Raw genomic sequence first — 22991 nt, forward strand, 5'->3', positions numbered from 1 at the left:
GTATGTGTTATATCACCGTGTTGAGCGTGAAACACAGATAACTGCTTAAAGAAGTGTTTTTGTTTATTGGCTTACTGAATTTATATTTTACACAGGTTTGGTTTACCAACAAATATTTATAACAGGACAAATACTGAAAACATGTCAAATAGCAGTTTAAAAGACATAATAGACTCAATAATTATTAGAATAAAATTATTATATTTGTTTAACATATTATAAAATTTGTTAATTTTATTCATTGTATATCTTATTGTCCATTTTACTCATGTTTTAATATTTTATATATATACTGATTTATTTTTATCTTCTTTTTCATTCATGTATTTATTTTATTGTCATTTATATTCATTTCTTTGCTTAATGTTTGGTTTTCAGCTGCTATCTCTGCTTTACTATTGGAAAGCGCTTTGGTCAGCTTGTTGTTTAAGGTGCTTTATAAATACAGTTGGATTATTTACGACCTTGTCTGTGAGGAGCAGGATTTTGAATTCTGGATTTAACAGGAAGCCAAAACAGGAGAAACCTGCTCTCTTTCTAGTCCCTGTCAGCGGAATGAGACATCAGAGCAGGGAGAGTGCTGCGCCCCCTACAGGCCAAGACAAGAACTGCTGTTTACTGTCAGGCTCTATTTTTATCATTATCTGAACGGGAAACACAAACCTGTTCAGCTGAATTGTCTCTCACACACAGCAGAGGTCAGGGCTGCTGTCCACCGTCCGTGTGTGTCCAGACTAAACATATGATTGTTGTTGTTGTTGTTGTGCAGTCTGTAACACGCTCCTGTGTTAACGCTGCTTCAGCTGCTGCACACGTTTCAGCTTTAAAACAAAATCCCATCAATAATGAAACTTTATCGACACTCTCTGTACAATCGTGTCCATGACAGTTTTTATTTATTGTTGTTAGAAGATAATTCAAAGTTGTTTGTTAGATTCTGCTGTGCTCGGTTTGGAGCCCCGCCCACTGCCGCCTCGTCACAGTCTCTTGCGAGGCCGGTCGCTGGGGAAGGCTGTTAAACAGGTTACACACACTTCAGGAAGTGCTGCACATCAGTGCGGCGTTACGCCCCGTGACGTGTGAATGAGTGACAGCACACACACTCGTTTCCACAGTGTTTAAAAAAACTTTATTTGCAGCGTCACAGGTCGGACGTGTGATTCGGTGTTTATGGCTCAAGTTTCCTCAACTTGGCTTTGTTGCTCATGCATAAAAGACCAAAGTTGCATTGCTCTTAAATTGCATTGCAGGTTGCAACATAATGTTGTACAATTTAGTGGTGCAGAACCCCACACAGCCCACCCCCACCCCCACCCACCCTGAAGAGTTCTCTGAGTGTGGCTGAGTCACTGTGTGTGTGTGTGTGTGTGTGTGTGTGTGTGTGTGTGTGTGTGTGTGTTGTAAACATAGGCACTGGAGCTGTAACTGGCTGTTAGAAGAGCATGAACGCGCGGCGCTGCGTCGAGGCTTGATGTGTAACGCGTGTCCTTCAGAGAGGGAAAGAATACTTCACGCCTGTGGGTTCATCAGATTAACAGAGTTCAGCCAGAGAGCACGCAGCGGTGCATGGGCGCAGCCTGAGAGGACAGGTGTGACTGCAGGTGTGACTGCAGGTGTGACTGCAGGTGTGACTGCAGGTGTGACTGCAGGTGTGACTGCAGCTTTGGCTGCGTATGCAGATTTTAACATTAAAGACACGGACGCCTGAACACATCTCTGATTCACTGCAGGGAGGAAGTGGTGACGTGAATCAGGTTTTCTCAGAGGTTTGGGGCATTGCTGTAATCACATTACTGTAATCACATTACTGTAATCACATTACTGTAATCACACTACTGTAATCACACTACTGTAATCACACTACTGTAATCACACTGACTGCTGGCTTTGTGGTCTTTCGTAGCGAGCAGGCAGATGTTTTGGTGCTGTGTAGGCGTGTCTGTGATCATGTGACACTTTAATGACGATGCTGAGCGACACTTTTAGCAGCAAGGCTGCTTCTCTGCATAGATTTGGGTCTTTTTCACGTCTCAAACATGTTTTGATGCCGTGTTACAAATAGACGTCTGGTTAACGTTGGCTGTCGAAGCTGCTCTGACCAATCAGGACTGTGGGAGTCCACCGGAGCGCTGCTCTGAGCCGAGCCGCTAGCGTGGCTAAAAGACCCCAGCAGGCGTTCTTATTGCACAAAATATTTTTACCCAGAAGGCTTTGCATTCAAAACACACGTCATTCATTCAGGTCGTGACCTGTGAGTCCAGAGTGCGCACGCACAGACCGACGCCGCACTGAAGTAATAAACTCTCATTTAGAAAACCGATGGTAGAAAACTAAAAAGAGCCGTTTCTGCGAATCGGCCGAGGGTCCGCGTCGTTTCAGGTACGAGCGGACCTCCACGCCTCCCCCACACTGTTCACTCTCTCTGTAAACCCGAGTATCGATCATGATTCCTCTGAGGAGTCCCGATGGATTTGGCAGAAGTCTTCCCCACCCCCTCCGTCCCAGGACAGGAGGAGGATACCTGTGCGGCCTACACCTCCACGGTCTTAAAATATATCTTGGCATATATGGAGTCCAGCTGGCTGTGCAGGGCGTGGAAGGAGGGTCTCTTGGAGGGCTCGATGGCCCAGCAGTCCATCATGATGCGGTAAATGTTCGAAGGACAGCGGCTCGGACAGGGCAGCCGGAAGCCCGACGTTAGTAGATCCATCACTTCCTTGTTGCTCTTACCTGGAGGAGAGGACAGACAGGTAAACACGAGCTCAGTCCAAACTCAAACTCTGAACGACAGAAAGGACCTGAGTGTGGTGATTCACATAATCGACTCTTTCCTGAGCTTACTGAGCGCTCACAGCCACAGGCTCACACGACAGCCAATCAGAGCAGCCAGCAGGGAGAACCAACCACCGAGGAAGAAAACTGGACTTTACAGCTGAAATTAGGCGTGTCGTGTTACCACTGCACTATCCAGCACATACACACACACACACACACACACTTTTGTTTTGCTACGCTCAGTCTGGCGCGTGGCGAAGGCGTGCCGGTACGACGCCCGTTGCTGCTGCTGTGAGGCTTTTGTGAGGCGCTCTGAATAGCTGCTCTCTGTTGAACAGGTTGGACACACTGAGTCTCACTGCGGTACCTTCATAGGGCATTTTGCCCCGTGACATCATCTCATACAGCAGCACCCCGAATGACCACACGTCCGACTTGACGGAGAAGCGCTGGTGAAGCGCCGCCTCGGGCGCCGTCCATCGAACGGGGATCTTTGTGTTCCTGCTGGCTGTGTACACGCTGTCCTGCACACACGAGGACCACAAAGATTTCAGTTACACTCCAGGACCTGCTGTCCACCTCATCACAGCATGTCCTCGAGTCCCCTCACACCTTACTCCCTCCACCGAGGAAGTAAGGTGTGAGGGGACTCGAGTAAAGGCCTCTGACCTGATGTCTGTCCAGAGTTTCATCTCTAATACACCCTGAAACATCTGCAGGGAACACAGATATATATATATATATATATATATATATATATGACAATAACAACAGTAATAACACTGTTATTACTGTTGTTATTGTCATATATTTATATATATGACACACTGTTGTTATTGTCATATATTTATATATATGACAATAACAACAGTAATAACACTGTTATTACTGTTGTTATTGTCATATATTTATATATATGACACACTGTTGTTATTGTCATATATATAAATATATATGACAATTATCATATATAACAACAGTTATATATGACAATTGTCATATATATTTATATATGACAATTGTCATATATAAATATATATATCATATATAACAACAGTTATATATGACAATTGTCATATATATTTATATATGACAATTGTCATATATAACAACAGTTATATATGACAATTGTCATATATAACTGTTGTTATATATGATATATATATTTATATATGACAATAACAACAGTAATAACACTGTTATTACTGTTGTTATTGTCATATATATAAATATATGACAATAACAACAGTAATAACAGTGTTATTACAGCTATCACTGCTCCATTTGATGTGTGTGAAGCTTCAGTTTCAGCAGTGACGTTTTAAAGCTTTAAGCAGAGTAACACGCCTGAACCATTTACATGTCACATATTTTGTCCTTCAAAATAAAAGCTCCTTCTGTTCTTGTACAATAAAACGGCGTGATGAACAGGAAGTGTTACCCTGATGATGCGAGCCAGTCCAAAGTCGGCCACCTTACAGACGAGGTCGTCTCCCACCAGGATGTTCCTGGCAGCCAGGTCTCTGTGCACGATGCTCCTGTCCTCCAGGTACGCCATGCCCTCCGCCACCTGACTGCCCATGTAGATGAGGTGAGCCGAGGTGAGCGCCAGGCCTTCGGGAGCTGAGGAGACACAGACAGCCAATCAGAGATGACCATGTGACAAAAACAGGCAACTTTTCTCTGTGATCAGATACACCACGCGAGCGTTGTGTGTCAGGTCAGTTATCGCTCTGTTTCCATTTTGGTTTGGGGCGTGAAGCCGGCAGCAGCCTCCTGACAGCATCACCAGCTGCTTAGCAGGATGCTGATGAGGGATCAGCCTCGCTGAGAGGAAGACGTGAGAGCGGCGATCCTCGCTGGATTCACAGGAAGTCCATGAAACGCTTTTGTCTGCAGGTTTAGCTGAATAACAATCAGCTGACCGCCTCTTCTCCATGACACTGATGTAGGGTCACGTCAGCGTCTTTGCTTCGTTGTGTGAAGAACTAAACCAACTGAACCTCGCCGACAGAGAGAGGAGCGAGGAGGCGAACGAGCCATCTGAAACCGTGACATCACCTCCCTTCCAGGACGCAAATATCCAGGACGCTACACCGAGCCTAAAGCGAAACATCTCGCCACAATCTAAAGGAGACGTCTGATGCTTGTTACCGCAGCCTGACAGCTTAACGAGACAGCGAGAAGACGACCGAGGTCAGAGGTCAGCAATAAGAAAGAGACTGGGCAAAAATGGCCTCCGTGGGCGAGTCCAAGGAGAAAACCAAAAACATCACAAATCACACATCTGCCAAAAACATCTGGATCATCTCTGAGACTTCTGGGAAACGTCGTGTGGCCTGACGAGACTGAACTTTCTGGAAGGTTTGAGTCCCGTTACGTCAGCCTAACAGCGTTTCATACACAGCTGCAGGCCGACGGCGTGGGCAGCGGGCCCACCTCTGGACTCAGACTGAGGTGCTTCAGCGTGACCTTAAACAGCTGTTTATGCTGGAAACCCTCAGTGTTCAAACAAAGAAGAGTGGAGCAGACGTCCCCCACAGCGATGTGTGGCTCATCGCAGACGCTCGACTGCAGCTCTGACCGTTCACACAGCAGGAGGTTTGGATCGCTCTGTTGCTTCATCTGAAAAACAGGCGGAGCTTCGACACAGACGGCCTCAAAGCGCGGTCTGTACTTACAGCTGTGCGTTAAATTCCTTCGTAGGAACAACCCGACTCGCGTGTGAGCCGCTGCTACTTGCTACACAAAGGCAGTGGTGACTCACCTGGACGGGCTCAGGTGCTGCTCTACATGCACGTCAGTGTTTGTCAGTTCCCGCCACTCACTCCCTGAAGCGAAGCCGTGGACGCGTGCCAGCTTCCTCCTGTGCTTCACAGAGTTTTTACTGCTGTGCTCGAAATACCTGAGACGCTGATCGCGCTCCTCCGTCTGAAGGCTTCTGTGTACGGCAGCAGGCAGAATCACAGGTGACCCCCTCCTTACTGATGGTAACGGGGGAGGGAGGGGGGGCAGCGACTACAGGCCGACAGGACCGAGCTGCTGTGGGGGCAGAACCCCGCAGAACAAACCACTGTTGTAACCCATTAAAAACTGTGTGTGTGTGTGTGTGTGTGCGTGCGTGTGTCTGTGTGTGTGCGTGTGTGTGTCTGTGTGTGTGTGTGTGTGTGTGCGTGTGTCTGTGTGTGTGCGTGTGTGTGTCTGTGTGTGTGTGTGTGTGCGTCTGTGTGTGTGCATGTGTGTGTGTGTGTGCGTGTGTCTGTGTGTGTGCGTGTGTGTGTGTGTGTGTGCGTGTGTCTGTGTCTGTGTGTGTGCGTGTGCATGTGTGTGTGCGTGTGTGCGCGTGTGTCTGTGTGTGTGCATGTGTGTGTGCGTGCGCGTGCGCGTGCGCGCGCGCGCGCGTGTGTGTCTGTGTGTGCGCTCTCACAGGCCAGGTAGGACTTGAGGCTGCCTTTGGTCATGAGCTCGGTGACGATGTAGACGGGCTCTCCTCGGGAGCACATGGCCAGCAGCTGGATGAGCTTCGGGTGATGGAGGCTCTTCAGCGCCTGCACCTCCTTCACAAACTCATCCTGCTTTGTGTCCTCTGGAGGAAGACGAGGAGGACAAACAGAACTTGTTACACATCTGTGCCTTTTCACACTTTAGTCACTTTCTTCCTCAGCGGAGACATTTTGGGTCGTAGTGTTTTTATACTTTCTGCTGGAGCTTCATCATTTATTCTGCCCTCGTCACTTTCATGTGTGTGTTAACAAACCTTCAGCCTACGGAGCTGAAAAATGAAGCTGAAGCTCCAAAGAGAGCGATGAGAGAAAGAGTGAGTTATGGCCTACGGCAACGACTGGCGGCAGCATCACTCACAGGAATGCAGACCTGAACCAGGAAGCTTGCGTTCAGGTTTCTCTGGAGCTGAGAAGCAGTTTATACCTGACAGGTGGCCAAAGGTGCTAGCTGTCTGCTAACCTTTTAAATTATCTGACCAATAACATGGCTGCTGTGAGGTCACTGCACCAAACCTGAAGCTCCGCCTCCTCAGGCAGTCTGAGAAGGCGGAGCTTCAGGTTTGGTGCACAGTGGGATTCTGGGATTTTGATTGTGTGTCACTGATTAGCAGGTATGTGATGGAGTCATCCAGTCTGTGGGTGAATGTGGAGGTTGTAGAGAGGTGGTGTTCAGCACGCCAGCGTCAGGACAGTCGGATCACTTTAGGGAGCTACGAGTCATAAACTGCTTCTCAGCTCCAGAGAAACCTGAACGCGAGCTTCCTGGTTCAGGTCTGGATTCCTGTGGCTGATGCTGCCGTCAGTCACAGACAGGCTGAGTATCGGCGCTTCACTGCCACCTGCAGCTTAAAACCCTCAGCCATCATTTCAGGATTCTCCCTGAAGATTGCTGCTTCAGGGAGAATCCAACAGACGGAATAACCGGTGGAGCTGGAGATGAGGTACAAATCCCCGTTTTTGTGAATGGACTCTGGCCGCTTCACTTCCTGTCCAACTGCAGGTGAAGTGGCGTCCGCTCAAACCCACACTTGTAACCGTAACGTTTAAACGTTTAAACAAACCCTGAATTCAAACAGCGCCAAATAAATTCAACTTAAAGGAGAGGTCAGAGGTCAAAGGTGACCTCTTAAATCTCCATACGGTACGTAGTATATGATGACGACAGTCTTGTAAGAATCAGTGTCGACGTTTTAAGGCTTTTTGCCAATTATCCACCAATAAATCATGAAGTTAACGACGTCAGTGGAAAAGGTCAAACTTTGCTGGTGTTAACTCGAGCCTGCGAGGTTCAGAATTCATGTGAAACCTTTCCAGCTGTCAGCGTGAAACAAAAAGACAGGACGAGGGTGATAAAAACACTTTTATATTTGTGATGTGAGGACAAAACAAAGCTTTTACTTCATGGTCCAACAGCTGCTCGCCTCACAGATATGCAGCGTTAACCTGAACACAGCACGACCAAACACATGCAGGTTTTACCCACTCAGGTCCACAAATATGACTCAGCGGTTAAAACTTCCGCCTGACTGATGCTCTTTCACAGGCTTACCTTGTTTGAGCGTCTTTATGGCCACCTTCCTCTTCTCTGTGGTCCAGAAAGCCTCCCACACCTCCCCAAAGTGACCTTCTCCCAGTTTCCTCTGGAGCCTGAACTCCTCTCTGGGCCGCTCCCACGGCTCCATGTCGAACAGCTCCCGCTGCACAGAGACAACACGGTGAGTCCACACTCGCATTTCCTTAAACACGAGTAATCAAATATCATCTGACTCAGCAGTTTAGAGTGAGCCACAAACACGAGGCTCGTGGTGGGAAACGTTAACCAGGGAGGTGGAGCCTGACAGCGGCGTCTCTCTGCAGCATCTCCACTCAAACTGCACTCAGTCAGTCACGTGCTCTGGATTCTAACGGACCTGAACAAAGTTCACGTGCATCTATTCAAACCTGCAGCGTGGCATCGAGATCCAGAAACCGTCGTGAAAACACATTTTTGTTCTTCTCAGGCAGACGCACCGACACCTCGCCATGTGAACAGCAGCGACAGTTTAATGAACGGCACAGAGACGCCAGCAAGTTTCTCAGAAATTTACTGACGTTGGTTCTACCAATCGAGAGCATCAGCAAGTTAACACGAGAGAAACGATTCACTCGTGTTGGGTTTTGTTCAGGTTTTATAATTACAGGGAAAAGGCAGCTACTACACATTGTTTTGATGAAATCTGTTGTTTAATGAACATTTGGGTTTATATTAAAATCACCACAAATTATTTGCACTTTTTTATCATTTAGGTTGCTAAACATAGCAGCAAGTTGTTCATTGAATGTGTCAAAGCATGATCCTGATGCAACTTCAGCTTTTCCAACATGGATTTCAACACGTTCCAATACGTCATCTGTGGTGCTTGACACACATCCAATCAGAACTTTATCTGCATATAAAGCGACACCGCCTTCTTTTTTATTCACCCTGTTCATTGTAAACAATTTGTTTCCTTTCATTTCACTAACTTTCTCATTATCATGTTTCTGATATTGAAATTATATTAAACTTTAACTTAAACATTCTGTAATTTTAGAGTAAATTTTATACAGGCTTCTACTGTTGAAATGTATGACCGACAATGCATTTTCCATTTTAATATTCATATTGAATTGGTCGTGTGTATAGAACAAGTGTTGTTCTTGTAGACATGGTTATCGGGGTCAGTGTTACTTTCAGGGCCGTGCGTGTTGAGCTCTGCATCGTTAAACGTTTTGAAGTTCGTTTTCTCAGCGTGTGGCAAAATAACCTCCTTCACAGTTCTTTCATAATCAAAGTCTTCCTATAATAATATAATAATCAATATCTCTGAATGGAAACCTATAATCTGGGTCCAAACTTGTCATTTATGTGTTTTTTTCCATTGTTTTTTGAGCCGTGAGGCCAGAAACACTTTCCATACCCTTGTTCATTATCCAATCGTCACTTTTCCGATAGATTCCTGATTATTTTTATTGCTCTTTGAGTTCTCTCTTTTCACTTCTTTGGGTGCCATTTAGTCTCATCATTACTTTGCAGTTCCTCGTCGCTTGTGTCTTATTTTGTTTTGCCTGTCTTTCAGTCTTCTTCATTAAATGTTCATTTAAATACACACTGGTGCCCTTTAGCTTAACTCAATCTTTGGTTTGCGACTCACAAGCCGAAGAATAATTGCTGGCTTTGTTTTACTGTCTTTCTGGGGAGCGTGTGCTGCAATATGATGGCTCTGAATACTTACATTCTTCGTTTGAGGGAATTTTATCACTGGCTGTTCAAGCGTTTACAGCTCCTCTGCCGGGGCATCTTCACCATCTTTACCTCCGCCAGCCGTTACTCTGGCGGAGGTTCGGTGTTGCGTCTCCGGTCCACTTATGACTAAGTCATCCATTCTTGTGTATTGTTCAAGGTCCTCGATTCGCCGTTCCAAGTTGTCTGTTTTCTTGTCCTTCTCCTTTATCGAGTTTTTTAGTTGTTTTATCTCATCCAATAAGTCATGTAGCACATTTGTTGTTTAGCCACTTTGCTCAGTTCATCAGACATTAAGTGATCTCCTCTTCAACTCCTGGGTTTGCTTTTTCAGGCGGCATTTTGAAAACGGTGAGGTTGTGATGGCTCGTTCAGGCTTCCTCACTGTGTTATAATCATGTTGTTGATAGTATTGGACTGTAAAGGTAATCATTTATGGACCAGTAATAAGCAGCAGTGTCTATGCTGAAATGTTTTTGTGGACCACAGTTATTCAGTGACCAATGAGGTGGCTGGTTTTACTCCTATGAGAATTTAACAAGCAAAGACACAAATGTTAGGAGATGTTGTGCTGCTCAGAATCAGGGTGAAGGTTTGGGCTCTAAGCTGTTAATAGTCAGTCATTGGTCCCATCTGCTGTTCATTAAGCAAATGAAGACAGCACATCAGATTTAAAGTGCTGCAGAGACTCCTGCTGCCTGCAGGGGGCGCCTGTGTCTGCACTGCATCTGTTTCAGAGCTTTGATTTAACCTGAGCCGAGACTTCAGAAGCAGCTGATGTCATCACCCTGTGCACAAGCTTCCTCCTCAGGGAAGCAGGGGAGGAGGGGTCGTGGCGGTCTGAAACGCTGGCGTGCTCCATCGCCTCCCGCCAGACTGAGGAGGCATGAAGACAGACTGCAGCTCACAGATGACATAATTACACTGCTGCATGCTTTTATTCTGAAACTCTTCCACATACTTTACTTTGTTTATGACAATTCAAACATGTCTATGGAACGTCTTTACTGTCAAAATGTGAGGTAGGGGCCGGAGGGAGCCAACGCTAACATGAGCCACTATAGTTCAGAGGTCAGAGGTCAGGAGGACTGCTCCAGTCCAGGTTCACCTCCGGCCGCTTTCAGCTCCGAGCTTCTGGATCAAACAATCTGTGGCGTTATTTTTGTGCAACTATTCTGAGCGCACGGAAAACAAATGTGCAGGTGTTGCATTTTGAGGAGAAATTTATTTTGAGCGAAGAAAAGAGAAATTTGAGTGAACAAAATTCATTGCTGCGTGCAAAACATGTATTTCAGTGTTTGCTATTATCCACACACGCACGCGCACACACACACACACACACACACACACACACAACAGCAGCCCCTCTCGCTCAGTTTTTGGATTTGCCCTCGCGCTCGTGTTGCTCGCGCTCTCAACATTTCTGCCCGTGCGCGCTCAACTCTTTCTCTGCACCGTTATATTTGTGCCACAAAACCAGCCAATCACAGACTTGGATGTTCTTTCTGGCGCAAAGTGGCAATAAACAAATCGCCACTCTGTGTTCCTCCGCCACTGCCTCGTTTGAGTTTTGGACAAAATAGATCCTGGGATATTGCATTTCCTCATTTCGAGCTGATTGGAGACCAAAACAGCCAATCAGATTTGTGTGTGTGTGTGTGTGTGTGTGTGTGTGGATAATAGCAAACGCTGAAATACATTTTTTGCAATGAAGCTTGTTCACTCAAATTCAGCTTTTCTTCGCTCAAAATGCATCACTCGCACATTTGTTTTACGTGCTCAGAATAGTGGCACAAAAATAACGCCACACCATAATGGACCCTCCCTGCACCAATCAGGTTGCTTGTGTGGAGTTGGTTAAACATTCAAGTTTAAAATGAAAGTAGAAACCAGTTTGTGGTGAAACTACAGAAAACACAGCGACTGCATTCCTGTGATTCCAAGAAGCAGGAAGAGCTCATCCTGCGGGTCGTGCATCACGCTACTCACTCACGCAGGCCAATGCATGATGTCATGTTGGCCGTAACCATCTTTGCGGTGTGTTTGATGTTTGACTTTGTCTTGCTGTTAATACACAGAACAATAGAGGAATGGTTTTAATGGTTTTAATGGTTTTAATGTTACAAATAAAATCCTTTATTCTTTAGCGTCACTGGTTGGTGGGGTTGGGTCACTGTGGGCCTCAGTTCAGCTACGCCCCCCTCCCTGCAGGTCACCAGGTTCCACTGTGGCGCCGCTCACATGTTCCTCTGGCACTAAATACTTGTCTTTTTATGTGGCCACAGCCTCCAGTGTGTTTATCGGTCACATACGGGTCACCTGGCTCGTGTTACAGCAGGTATCAACATGTGTGGGGAAAATACATGTTGCTAAGCAACGTGGTATGGCGTGATTGTGTTTTACACTCATTTCTGTGGCGTCCTCAGCGGCTCACATCAGGGGTGGGCAACTCCAGGCCTCGAGGGCCGTGTCCTGCAGGTTTTAGATGTGATCATCACAGCTGATTTAAAGGTCTGAAGTTGTCCAGCAGCCTGGTAACGAACTAATTATGTGATTCAGGTGTTGACCCAGATCTAAAACCTGCAGGACGCCGGCCCTTCAGGACGCCGGCCCTTCAGGACGCCGGCCCTTCAGGACGCCGGCCCTTCAGGCCTGGAGCTGCCACCCCTGGTCGACATGGTCATGTGATCCCTTTTGTTTTTGCCCCACAGCCGGAGCCTCACTGCACGATGAAGCGCCGAGGATGAACGAAGCCTCGGCGCGTCTAGTGTCGAACATTTCAGTAACAGCGTGTGTGAACATGACGCAGATATAAAACGTTACTAACTAGATTTAAAAACCAAGGTGGAAGATGGCCATCGTTTATATACAGTCTGTCATCCTGTTACTTGGGGCGAGCCTTTATTTTAATATTATTACTGTTTTTGGTAAAGATAATAATAACATCATTATATTTACTATATTGATTAAATATAATGATGTTATAATTATATACAGTTGATGAGTCGTACAAACACGTTCAGCATTAACATTCATGCAGCACGGCGTGAACACAGACTGCTGGACGTCTGTTCATGTTTGTATGTCTTTTGTTGTGAACAGTGAACCTGCTCCACTGGTGGATCTTCATAAATGTAAGGGCCAATCAGACGGGGAGGAGCTAAACCTGCTGGTTTCAGACAGAGGACGCCGTGGCGTGCAGGTATCAGCTATCAATCAGCTGCTCTGTCCAATCAGACGTTACAGAGAAACGTCCACAGCTGGACAGGATCGAGCATGTTTACGTTCTTCAGGTCGAGGGTCGCGCTCCGACTAAAACCAGATTTTAATCCGTGTCCTCGTCATCGCGTCAGATAAAGACTGTAACTTAAAGAAGTAAACCGGAGCCTCGTAGCAGTGACTCAGCGACGTGTGAAAAATACAAATGTGCTGTAGGTTCAACAAGAACGAAGCCCATCAGGTTTCAGCCTGCGAGGTAAACGACGGTGACCTGCTGCAGCAGGTCGGCGCCGGCACAAGGAGAAGTAAGTTTGTTTGAGTCCTACCTGCTGGGCGCATGGCTCCTCCAGCAGCACGCCGAGGCTGCGGGAGTTTTTCTGGTAGTAGGCGATGAGCTCTCCCAGTGTGGCGAAAGAGATCTTATCCGAGATGAAGTACGCTCCGATGGAGGAGCGCTGGACCCGGAAGTGGAACACTTTCCCCTCGCTCCGAGCTGTAACACAGAGGGAGGAGCTTAATGTGGTTATATCATCAGTATACTCCGAGACCAATGGGACACAGAAGGATGCTCTAACTGGACTCATGATGGGAGTAAAGTTACTGTGAGGCAAAGACGAGTTTCTGGCGTTTAGAGGCAGCGTTGTTCGAATAATAAAACCTGCAAACACGGGGTCGGACTAAAGAGTCCGACCCCGTGTTTATACGGGGTCGGACTCTTTAGTCCAAAGTCCATTTTATACTCAAATGTATAAAATGGACTTTTATACATTTGATCCTGTATGAACGACGGCTGAAGAGCCTCTCCAAACTTCAGACGGTCGACTCATCCACAGGTAACAGCAGGATATGACAGGTAAAGTCAGCTGTTCAAAACCAGCCCATAAAACAGTGAGGTGAAGTCATGAAGTGAGGAGCTGCCTGAAGCCTTCACCGTTTCTCCTGAGCACAGGAGCTCCTCACAGGATCGATTATTCCTCACAGGATCGATTGTTCCTCACAGGATCGATTGTTCCTCACAGGATCGATTGTTCCTCACAGGATCGATTGTTCCTCACAGGATCGATTATTCCTCACAGGATCGATTGTTCCTCACAGGATCGATTGTTCCTCACAGGATCGATTGTTCCTCACAGGATCGATTGTTCCTCACAGGATCGATTGTTCCTCACAGGATCGATTGTTCCTCACAGACTCCTTCGTGTAACAGACAGAGAGTCACTCAGAGGATCTCCCAACTCAGGAAACATGGCAGCTGTCCCGCCTTCAACCCCCAAAGAATCAGCTGATAGCAGTGATGAGGTCGAGGGTCAGGAAGGTTTGAGCTGTGTGCCGTCAGGTGTGAGTACTGTTGTCATGGTAACGTGATGAGCGCCATGTTTGATTGGTGGAAGGAAACAGGCGTTAACGAGGCTCTGATGATGGCCGTCTGAGCACGTGCAGCAGAGTAACCTGAAGGGAAAAGCTTGAGCACAGTCGGTGATCTCCTCACCAGGACTCGCTCAGGGGGGACGTCGGCACACGACCACAGCATCAAACTCCAGGAAGACACACGGTTACCTTCATTCATGCTCGCCAGTTAAGCTGCTTCCTCCAGTGTAATATACATGGAGTCATAGTTAAACATGAAAGAACAGGTTAATGATACAGGATCGTTTTTAATACTCAAACCCTGATTTTCACTGTTCTCTTATGAAACTGTGGACATGCTCTGCAGCACTGCTGCACATGCACACATATGCAGCAGTGTTACATGTACTGACATTCAGGAAGACGAACACGTTTTTATATGTGTGAGGAGAAAATGCCGACTGAGCTTCGCTGCACTCTGCTCTGTGCAGAGCCCTGATGATGCATATTTCAGCAGGACTAGCACGGTGAAAACTGAGCATCTAACTGCAGCATCGTCCCCCTGGGACCGAAAGGACCTTGAAGGGGGGCGGGGGGAAAGGTAGAGGATGGAGAGGAAAAGCTGCAGATGTGGAGACGGAGAAGAAAGAGGCGAGCTGGAGGACGCAGTAACAATAACTTCAAGGCCACAAATCCCAGAAATCCTCCAGCACCTAATCCTGATCAGAGAGCTGCTGCGGTGACTACAGCTCTGAGCGCAGCGAGCTCATGCACATCACAGAAACAACCAATGAGCTGCTAAAGCTGAACTACTCTGTTTACTCACAGCTTCCTATTTTACCTCTGGACTCTAACAGAAGAGCTGTGCATCAGTCACAGTCCAAAATAATCCTTCTTTACATGAACAACTGTCTCACCACTCTATAAGCAGGCTGTGAAGTTAAAGGGGTAACCCTTTCCTGGCACCTCCTCCACAGAGGACCGGATGTTAGCGTTCCGGGTTTCCTGTGACATTAAACCCACAGAGCGGAGCAGCAACAGCATCTCTGAGCTCCGGCACAAGAAGCAGCGGTTACTGTGCAGTCACCAGTCTCTGTCCACTAAACTGGTTCTGCTGATCTGTGAGTTTGTATGTGTCATCTTTAATATTAGTTCACAGATATGTACCTGCTGTCAGCTGCACAGAAACGTATGCAGTGTTTTCTAATGGACGTATAACCTAAAGGAAGTCTGGATGATGGGAAGAGGACGGCTGCAGTCGGCGCCGCGGGGTTCACAGCGGTTACTAAACATACACTGAACTCATGATCTGAAACTGCTCGTGCTCAGTACGAACATGTGACATAAGACAGGAAGTAAGAGAAGGAGAACGGACCTACGTTGTTTCTTCATGTTGTTTCTTCAGAGTTTTAGGAGCTGACACATCAGCTTAGTGTTCCAGCTGGAAAGGTGAGAGGTCTACCTGGCTCCTCGTGTCCAATCAGAATAAAGCAGACTGAGTCATTCATTAATGTGGTTTTAGCCTGAAGTACTGGGATTACTCACACAATTAATTTATTTCATACAAGTAAAAACTTTGACTGTAACAGCTGAGCTGGGGGCGGAGTCTTCAGTGACATCATCCACCTTTCATTAAGGTGGCTGAAAAGCAAACAAAGGAACAGCAGACACACAAAGAGTCCCTTTGCTGTCAGACCGGTCCGGCGAGTGGACCAGCAGACGTGTGACACTGTCAGACTCACACAGTGAATACCAGCAGACATGTTTACCTGCTTCTGCCTTATGGAAAAGACGGCGTCACACAGCTTAACAATAAAAATCAGTCGAGCACAGCGTGGGCGAGCACTGAGTAACAAATACGATAATAAGTCTGTTTCATTTGTCTGAAAGGACGATGATATGCTGCTGATTTATAGAATATCTGATGTTAACAACAGTCATGTGCTTGTGTTACAGCAGAGCGCTTGTTTTATGTGACCCGTCCTAGTTCTGCTATAACCTGATGTGTCTGCATGTCACATTTTTGGCATATTAAGGATTTTTAACATGTGACTGCTCACGCCTGTACTAAAAGCTGTGTTGTTGACCTGACTCCATGGCTAACCTTCATGTGTGAGGAGGACACCTGGAATCTATCAGATAGACACAGTGCACACCTGTGCCGAGCACAGTCCCAGACCAGTCCCTGATTAGTTCCAGACCGGTCCCTGATTAGTTCCAGACCGGTCCCTGATTAGTCCCAGACCAGTCCCTGATTAGTCCCAGACCGGTCTCAGATTAGCCACAGACCGGTCTCAGATTAGCCACAGACCGGTCCCTGACTGGCATTCAGAGCCGACCCGGCCCTCATATCGGCTCTGTTACCAAACTACTGGGAGCTCATTACTGACTCACCCATCATTAGTCCCAGATTAGTCCCAGACCAGTCCCTGATTAGTCCCTGACTAGTCCCAGACCGGTCCCAGACCGGTCTCAGTTTAGTCCCAGACCGGACCCTGATTAGTCCCAGACTAGTCCCAGACCGGTCCCAGATTAGTCCCAGACCAGTCCCTGATTAGTCCCTGACTAGTCCCAGACAGGTCACTGATTAGTCCCAGACCGGTCCCTGATTAGTCCCAGACCAGTCCCTGATTAGTCCCAGACCGGTCTCAGATCAGTCACAGACCAGTCCCTGACTGGCATTCAGAGCCGACCCGGCCCTCATATCGGCTCTGTTACCAAACTACTGGAAGCTCATTACTGACTCACCCATCATTAGTCCCAGACCGGTCCCAGATTAGTCCCAGACCAGTCCCTGATTAGTCCCTGACTAGTCCCAGACCGGTCCCAGATTAGTCCCAGACCGGTCTCAGATTAGTCCCAGACCGGTCCCTGATTAGTCCCAGACCAGTCCCAGACCGGTCCCTGATTAGTCCCAGACCGGACCCTGATTAGTCCCAAACCGGACCCTGATTAGTCCCTGACTAGTCCCAGACCGGTCCCAGATTAGTCCCAGACCGGTCCCAGACCGGACCCTGATTAGTCCCAGACCGGTCCCTGATTAGTCCCTGACTAGTCCCAGACCGGTCCCAGATTAGTCCCAGACCGGTCCCTGATTAGTCCCAGAACGGACCCAGATTAGTCCCAGACCGGACCCAGATTAGTCCCAGACCGGACCCTGATTAGTCCCAGACCGGTCCCAGATTAGTCCCAGACCGGACCCTGATTAGTCCCAGACCAGTCCTTGATTAGTCCCAGACCGGTCCCTGACTGGCATTCAGAGCCGACCCGGCCCTCATATCGGCTCTGTTACCAAACTGCTGGGATTTAAATGCCCCTGAACACACCTGACCTCTGCCTGGTCTTAACCAGGCCACCGTGTGTGGAACTCTTATCAATCTCCATTCAGACACAAAACAATCAGCTGCAAGTAAAAAACATCTGCCTTCATCGTACTGCGATAAAAGCTGCTCGAGGAGTGACCTCATACTGAGGAACCAACCAATCACGGCTGGCTGCAGACCTTCACTGACAGCAGTGCTGAGGAGGGCAGGAGGAGGTGATGGATGGGGAACACGACAGGAGAGGAGGAGGAGACATGCAGCAGCTTCCACCTGGTCTGATGGCTAAAACAGCTCAACACTGAAACTTACAGATAGCTTATTACACAGTTATAAATGTGGGTGAGGCAGGTCTGCACTGATAAATGTGAATAAATTAAACGTTATTAAAGTGCTGCAGCAGCTGCTTAAATCGGCTCTGTTCCAACCAGGCTTTTACATTTTTAATCCTCGAGTGTTAGAAAGTACTTTAAACAGAGACCTCAGGCCAGAATCATGTCGACGCCCACGAGTTTCCTTTGAAGGCGGACTGCTGTGTACTCGTGGCGTCTTCTCCTCCAACTGTAACTTTTTATACATCAGGCAGTTTGTCTTTAAGAGGTCAGAGGTCACCACGAAATGCTCACTCACCAGAGATAGTGTACTCGTCACTGTGACTCTCACTGATGCGAACCAGGAAGGCGCCATCTTTGTTTTGGGAGGCGAGCAGCAGCGTCTCCGCTTTCCCACGGTTTATGTTCCCGTAGTACCACCTGCACAGAGACGGAGTTGGCGGGATGATGGGAGGGAGGGAGTGGATGGAGAGAGAGAGGGAAAGGAAGAGACAGACATGAAGAATGCGTCACACGTGAAGCCCTACAAGAACAAAAGCACACACGTGACGCCCGGTCAGTCTGACAGACGGAGCCGTGCGGTCCCGCCCGTTTGCCCAGACAAACCCGCCTGTATTTACTTTGAGTTATCAGAGAGGGCGGGTCCGAGCGGCACGATGCTCGGGTTTCACTGAAACCAGCTCAAACTCGAGCAGCAACAGGTTTGTAAACCAGAGTTTAATGATGCTGTGGGAGAAACAAATCACAGCTCATTACTCACCCATCATTAGTTTCTGCTAGAAATAACAAAAAAGTAGGAACACCAAACATTTCCTGGTTTCAGGTTTACATGGTTCATGTGCACGTTTTGTAAAAAGATTCACCTGCACCTTTTTCCAAACAGCTGAAAAATAAAACCTGCAGTTCCTGTGCCGTCCAGCAGAGGCAGCAGTGAGTCCATGTTTACAGCCTGATAGACACTGATTGGTCCCCCCACGTGACACCTGTACGGAGGAGCACGTTTTTAAAAGTCGCCTACGTTTAAATTATATTAAGTTTGCATTATTAGGGGGCGTGGCCTCTGACAGGTGGATAGAGACACAGGTGGCTGTAGCTGCTAGGTTGAGCTGGACGTGTTTGTGCTGTTGGAGCCTTTTTTGATGACATTATGTGACCAATAACATGGCTGCTGTGAGGTCACTGTACAAATAAGGCTCCAGTTTCCGGAGCGCCGACGAGCAGGTTTCTGTCCATGCTAACTGAGCTACATAGCATTAGCTGGTAATTTCAGGCTCCGCCCTCTCATCCAGAGGAGGACGGATTTAGATAACAATGCCAGATTCTTATCACATGCTTTGGAATGACGAGGTCAGATATTCTCAGGTGAATTTTTGTGGGTGTTAAAAGTCAAACTGCCTTCCTGTTCACGTTCACAGGCTCAAAGTAACTGATAAGTGTTTCTAAGGAGGCGTGGCCTGCTTCCACGTCATTTCCCAGCAAGTTAAGGAGATAAAGGAATTTGCATTTGATAGCTGTGCTTGGAAATCTTGATATGGCGCTCAAAGTAGAAAAGAAGGTCGTGAAAGGCTGGAAAAAGGAAGCTGACTGAAAAAACACAAAGCATCTGAAAATGCAGTTAACACTCGGGCACAGACAGGTGGGCAGACTGGACAAGAAAGGGGTGAAACTGGGTGAACGGAGCAGGAAAGGAAGCGATCCAAAGCTCTGAATCTTGATGGTTATGAAAATGGATTTGACTTTGATGCAGCTGAACATGATTCCAGCTCAGATCACGAAGCTGAAGTTCTGCACAGGCACTTTTCATTCTCATAAAAGCAAAATAAGAGAGATACTGAAACACTCGGCTGTACCGCGTCCAAAGAAAGAGCCCCAGCCTAACTGAGCATGCTCACAACTCCCTAAAGACAAAACTGAGGGCATAAACACCCACAAAACCAGCAGCACCTGAAAGCAGCTGCACTGCAGAGCTGAGAAAGCCTCACACACGCCTGCCTGTGTGCGGGTTCCTCATCCTTACGTCCAATCAGGTTTGAGCGTGTGAAACTGGACGAATGAGGGGATGTAAAGGCTGAAATGAATAAATGAAATGTTTGTTAATGCTTCATTAACGCTGGAAATCTGAGCCGCGCGTCTGGATTGCTTCATTTAGCTTTGATGACTCTGCAGAGGACACTTTAGTCTGTTGGTATATTAGTCTGAAACGTGGCTTCATTTTCCCTCTGACGATTCTGAGATCACGATGAACATTCCTGGGTTGTTAAAGGGTGCAGAGCTGGGCTGTGATGCTCTGCAGACTTTGGATGAGTCCAAACTTCAGCAGCCCGACTCGTCCTCTTGTTCTGCTGTCAGACAAACGCAGTCACTGTCGGGTCGGCAGCGTTCACACCGAAGGTGGAGCACACAGAGCTCAGCTGCAGGCGTATGAATAATGGAGCACCTGCAGCCGTGGGCCGGATACCTTCAGACATTCACACCTGACTTTGTCTGAACGCCGGGACCGTGCTTTTCATTCCTCTGCACACAAAGTCTCGAAACTTTTTAGCTTTCAGGGATGTAATTGGGAGAAATGGGGTCGAAAACGGCAGGAGTGGAGGGTCAGCTGACGTCTGACCACAGAGCACCCACGGCACGCAGGAGGATGAGGGTTAAGCTGCTCTCAGTAAGAGTTCATGTTGTGTCTCTGATGGGTGGAGACAAATGCCATCACATGACAGGAAGAATGACTGCTCACTGTGCTGAAGCCCCACCCACAGCTCCACGCCACACTTACGTCACTTTCTCCAGTAAATCTAAAAACACCTTAAACTGTGTGAAAGCAGTCACATGACACAGTTCTACCAATAACAGATCCACTCTGCTCTGACAGCAACACTCTAAAAATCAGGTTTCTTTTATTCCTTAAAAAGCGCCCATTTTCACTTGACCTTTGACCCTTTGGATATGAAACGGCATCACTCTGTCCTGTTTAGGGTTTGTGTTTTTGGCTACTCAGCACCTCTGCAGCATTTCTGACAGCAGGATGTGTTTCAGAGCACACACGGAAAATACACGGCTGTAGTTGGTGTGGGCTAATTTTAGGTGGATCTTATTATGTGACTAATATTTTCACAGTCACCTGTCACTGTGGCCCCGCCCTAACTTTACCTCAGACTCAGAGCCTGAACCAAACCAGAAAAACCTCAAACTCTCAGATCTAATTTACAAAGAGTTTCTTGTTTAGTATCAATTTTAGTCTTTAAGAGCCTGAAGTGTCATTTTCTGTAAGCTGCAGGGACGCTGAGGCTGTCGGAGTTTTGGAGGAAGCCCAAAACAAGCCTCATGGTCCAATCAGAGCTGGGATCAGAGCTGGGATCAGAGCTGGGACCAGAGCTGGGACCAGAGCTGGGATCAGCATCAGGAGTTTTGGTCTCACTGTCAGCTGTTATCTTGAAGAGTCAGTTTCTCTCTGCAGCACACAGACTGGCTCCAGATTAAATATCTGCTGCTCCACATCAACAAACATGCAGCCAAAGCTGTGAGTGAAACTCATCTGGAAACTCAAAGTTTCATCTAAACGACCGTCAACGTGCTCAAGTTCACACTGACGTCCTAACTTCATTCAGCAGTCGACGCCATCACTGCGAGCTGCGGGGTCGCCCCTGTGTGTGTGTGTGTGTGTGTGCGCGGCACTCACTTGTGTTTGGCGAACTCGTCCTGCAGCAGAGCCACGTAGTTGGCGGGGACGAGGCCGGACTCCAGGCTCCCGGTGAGCTTCTTGGCCAGCACGTAGTCTCCGCGCTTCTCGATCACCGACAGCTTGTCGCCCTCCTTAACCGTCAGCTCGTCGTCGCTGCGGGCCTCGAAGTCGAAGAGCGCCGCGTACAGCTGCGCGGGCCGCTTCTTGGGCGCGGGGACGCGGATGTCGCCGGACACGGTGCGGATCTCGGCCGCGTGCGCCGCCGGGTTGGCGATGACGTGGTCGCGGGGCCCGGGGTACCGGAGGCCGGGCCATATCCGGTCCCAGAGGCACGAGCAGCACGGCAAACACGCGCGGCAGCAGCTCTCCATCCCGGCACGCGCAGGTCTGTGCCCGCCGCGGCCCGTCGCTCTCACCGAAATGCGTCCTCCAGCACGCACGCGCCTGCCGCTCCCGACTGCCTCTCTCCGGAAACATCCCGCCCCGCCGGCTGGCGGACCGGAGGAACCGGTTTGTTCGGCGGCTGCGGGAGTGCGCAAACGGAAACCGAGGCTATGCGGGTCGAGCACCGCAGCACAGCGCGGAGGATCGGGTTCGGAGCTCTGCGCACCTCCTGCTGCTCACACACCTGCAAACCGAGGGGGAGGAGCCCCGCAGGTGTCTGCGTGAGAGAGGAGGGAGGTGTGTGTGTGTGCTGGGTCTCCATCCTGTCCCGGGACACCCGGGATGACCACGTGTCCCACCTGCTTTGGAAGTTTTAGCTTTTGTGACGTCACAGGAACAGAAGCAGATGCATCTGAAACTCACCTGACAGCCGCAACACGCTCCGGTATTCAGGTGTCAGTCCGCCGTTACAAACACACCCACAGGGTGACTCATGGACTCAGGTTGCAGCACACTGGTGTCCAACATGAGGATCGCAGTCCCCCAAAGGGCCACGACACAGACGTCAGAAACATTTGAGCATTTAAAGAATAAATGTTTAATGAAATGATGTGAGTGTGGCCATAGTTCTAACAACTCCATTTTATTTATATTCCTGCAGTTCCTCTGACGTCCAGCAGAGGCAGCAGTGAGTCTGTTGAAACCTTCCAGTACAAATAAACATGGAAGTGCAAATCAAACATAAACGTATTCATACAATGAATTATTGAGGAACACAGGCAGTAAAAACTTCATGTTTAATGACATCATGTGACCGATAACATGGCTAACACTGTACTAACAGACCAAGAAGGCGGAGCTCCAGGTTTGGTGCTAATTCCAGGATTGTGATTGGATGTCATTCTGTGCATGTGTGATGCTTCCACACAGTCTGTGCTAACCAAGCATCTTTTATATACAGTCTGTGTTATGATGTGTAATGTGCTATGAAGTCATGTGATCAAATTACGACGACTTCCCAAACCAAACAGGAAGTGACTTTAATCCGAACACTCGATGCTGCAGATCATTCAGCCCACGCTCCGGTGTGCTGCATCCGACTGAGCGGATTTCTGTCAGAGGCCCCAGACGAACCTGCAAACGGCCCTGGATGCGATCTGTAAATGCGGTGCA

General features: G+C 48.1%; 1 protein-coding gene across 1 annotated transcript; it reads right to left on the reverse strand.

Moving 5' to 3' along the window:
• Window positions 1–253: 253 nt before the first annotated feature.
• On the reverse strand, window positions 254–22935 carry srms (src-related kinase lacking C-terminal regulatory tyrosine and N-terminal myristylation sites). Its single transcript, XM_085146643.1, has 8 exons — window positions 21432–22935; window positions 18057–18178; window positions 13086–13252; window positions 7828–7975; window positions 6203–6361; window positions 4217–4398; window positions 3143–3299; window positions 254–2730 (listed from the first exon to the last, which is right to left on the reverse strand). Exons 1-8 carry the CDS (start codon window positions 21803–21805, stop codon window positions 2531–2533), a joined length of 1509 nt encoding a protein of 502 aa, XP_085002769.1. The 5' UTR covers window positions 21806–22935; the 3' UTR covers window positions 254–2530.
• Window positions 22936–22991: the final 56 nt, after the last annotated feature.

Source organism: Neolamprologus multifasciatus, chromosome 20, assembly GCF_963576455.1.
Source record: "Neolamprologus multifasciatus chromosome 20, fNeoMul1.2, whole genome shotgun sequence".
Lineage (NCBI taxonomy): Eukaryota > Metazoa > Chordata > Actinopteri > Cichliformes > Cichlidae > Neolamprologus > Neolamprologus multifasciatus.

Excerpts from the sequence above, each read along its gene's own strand:
- srms (XM_085146643.1), bottom strand. The coding sequence starts at position 21,805 with ATGGAGAGCTGCTGCCGCGCGTGTTTGCCGTGCTGCTCGTGCCTCTGG. Across the intron at positions 6,362-7,827 it reads CATAAAGACGCTCAAACAAG|AGGACACAAAGCAGGATGAG; the intron begins GTAAGCCTGTGA and ends GTCTTCCTCCAG. Across the intron at positions 4,399-6,202 it reads CCTCAAGTCCTACCTGGCCT|CTCCCGAAGGCCTGGCGCTC; the intron begins GTGAGAGCGCAC and ends GTGTCTCCTCAG.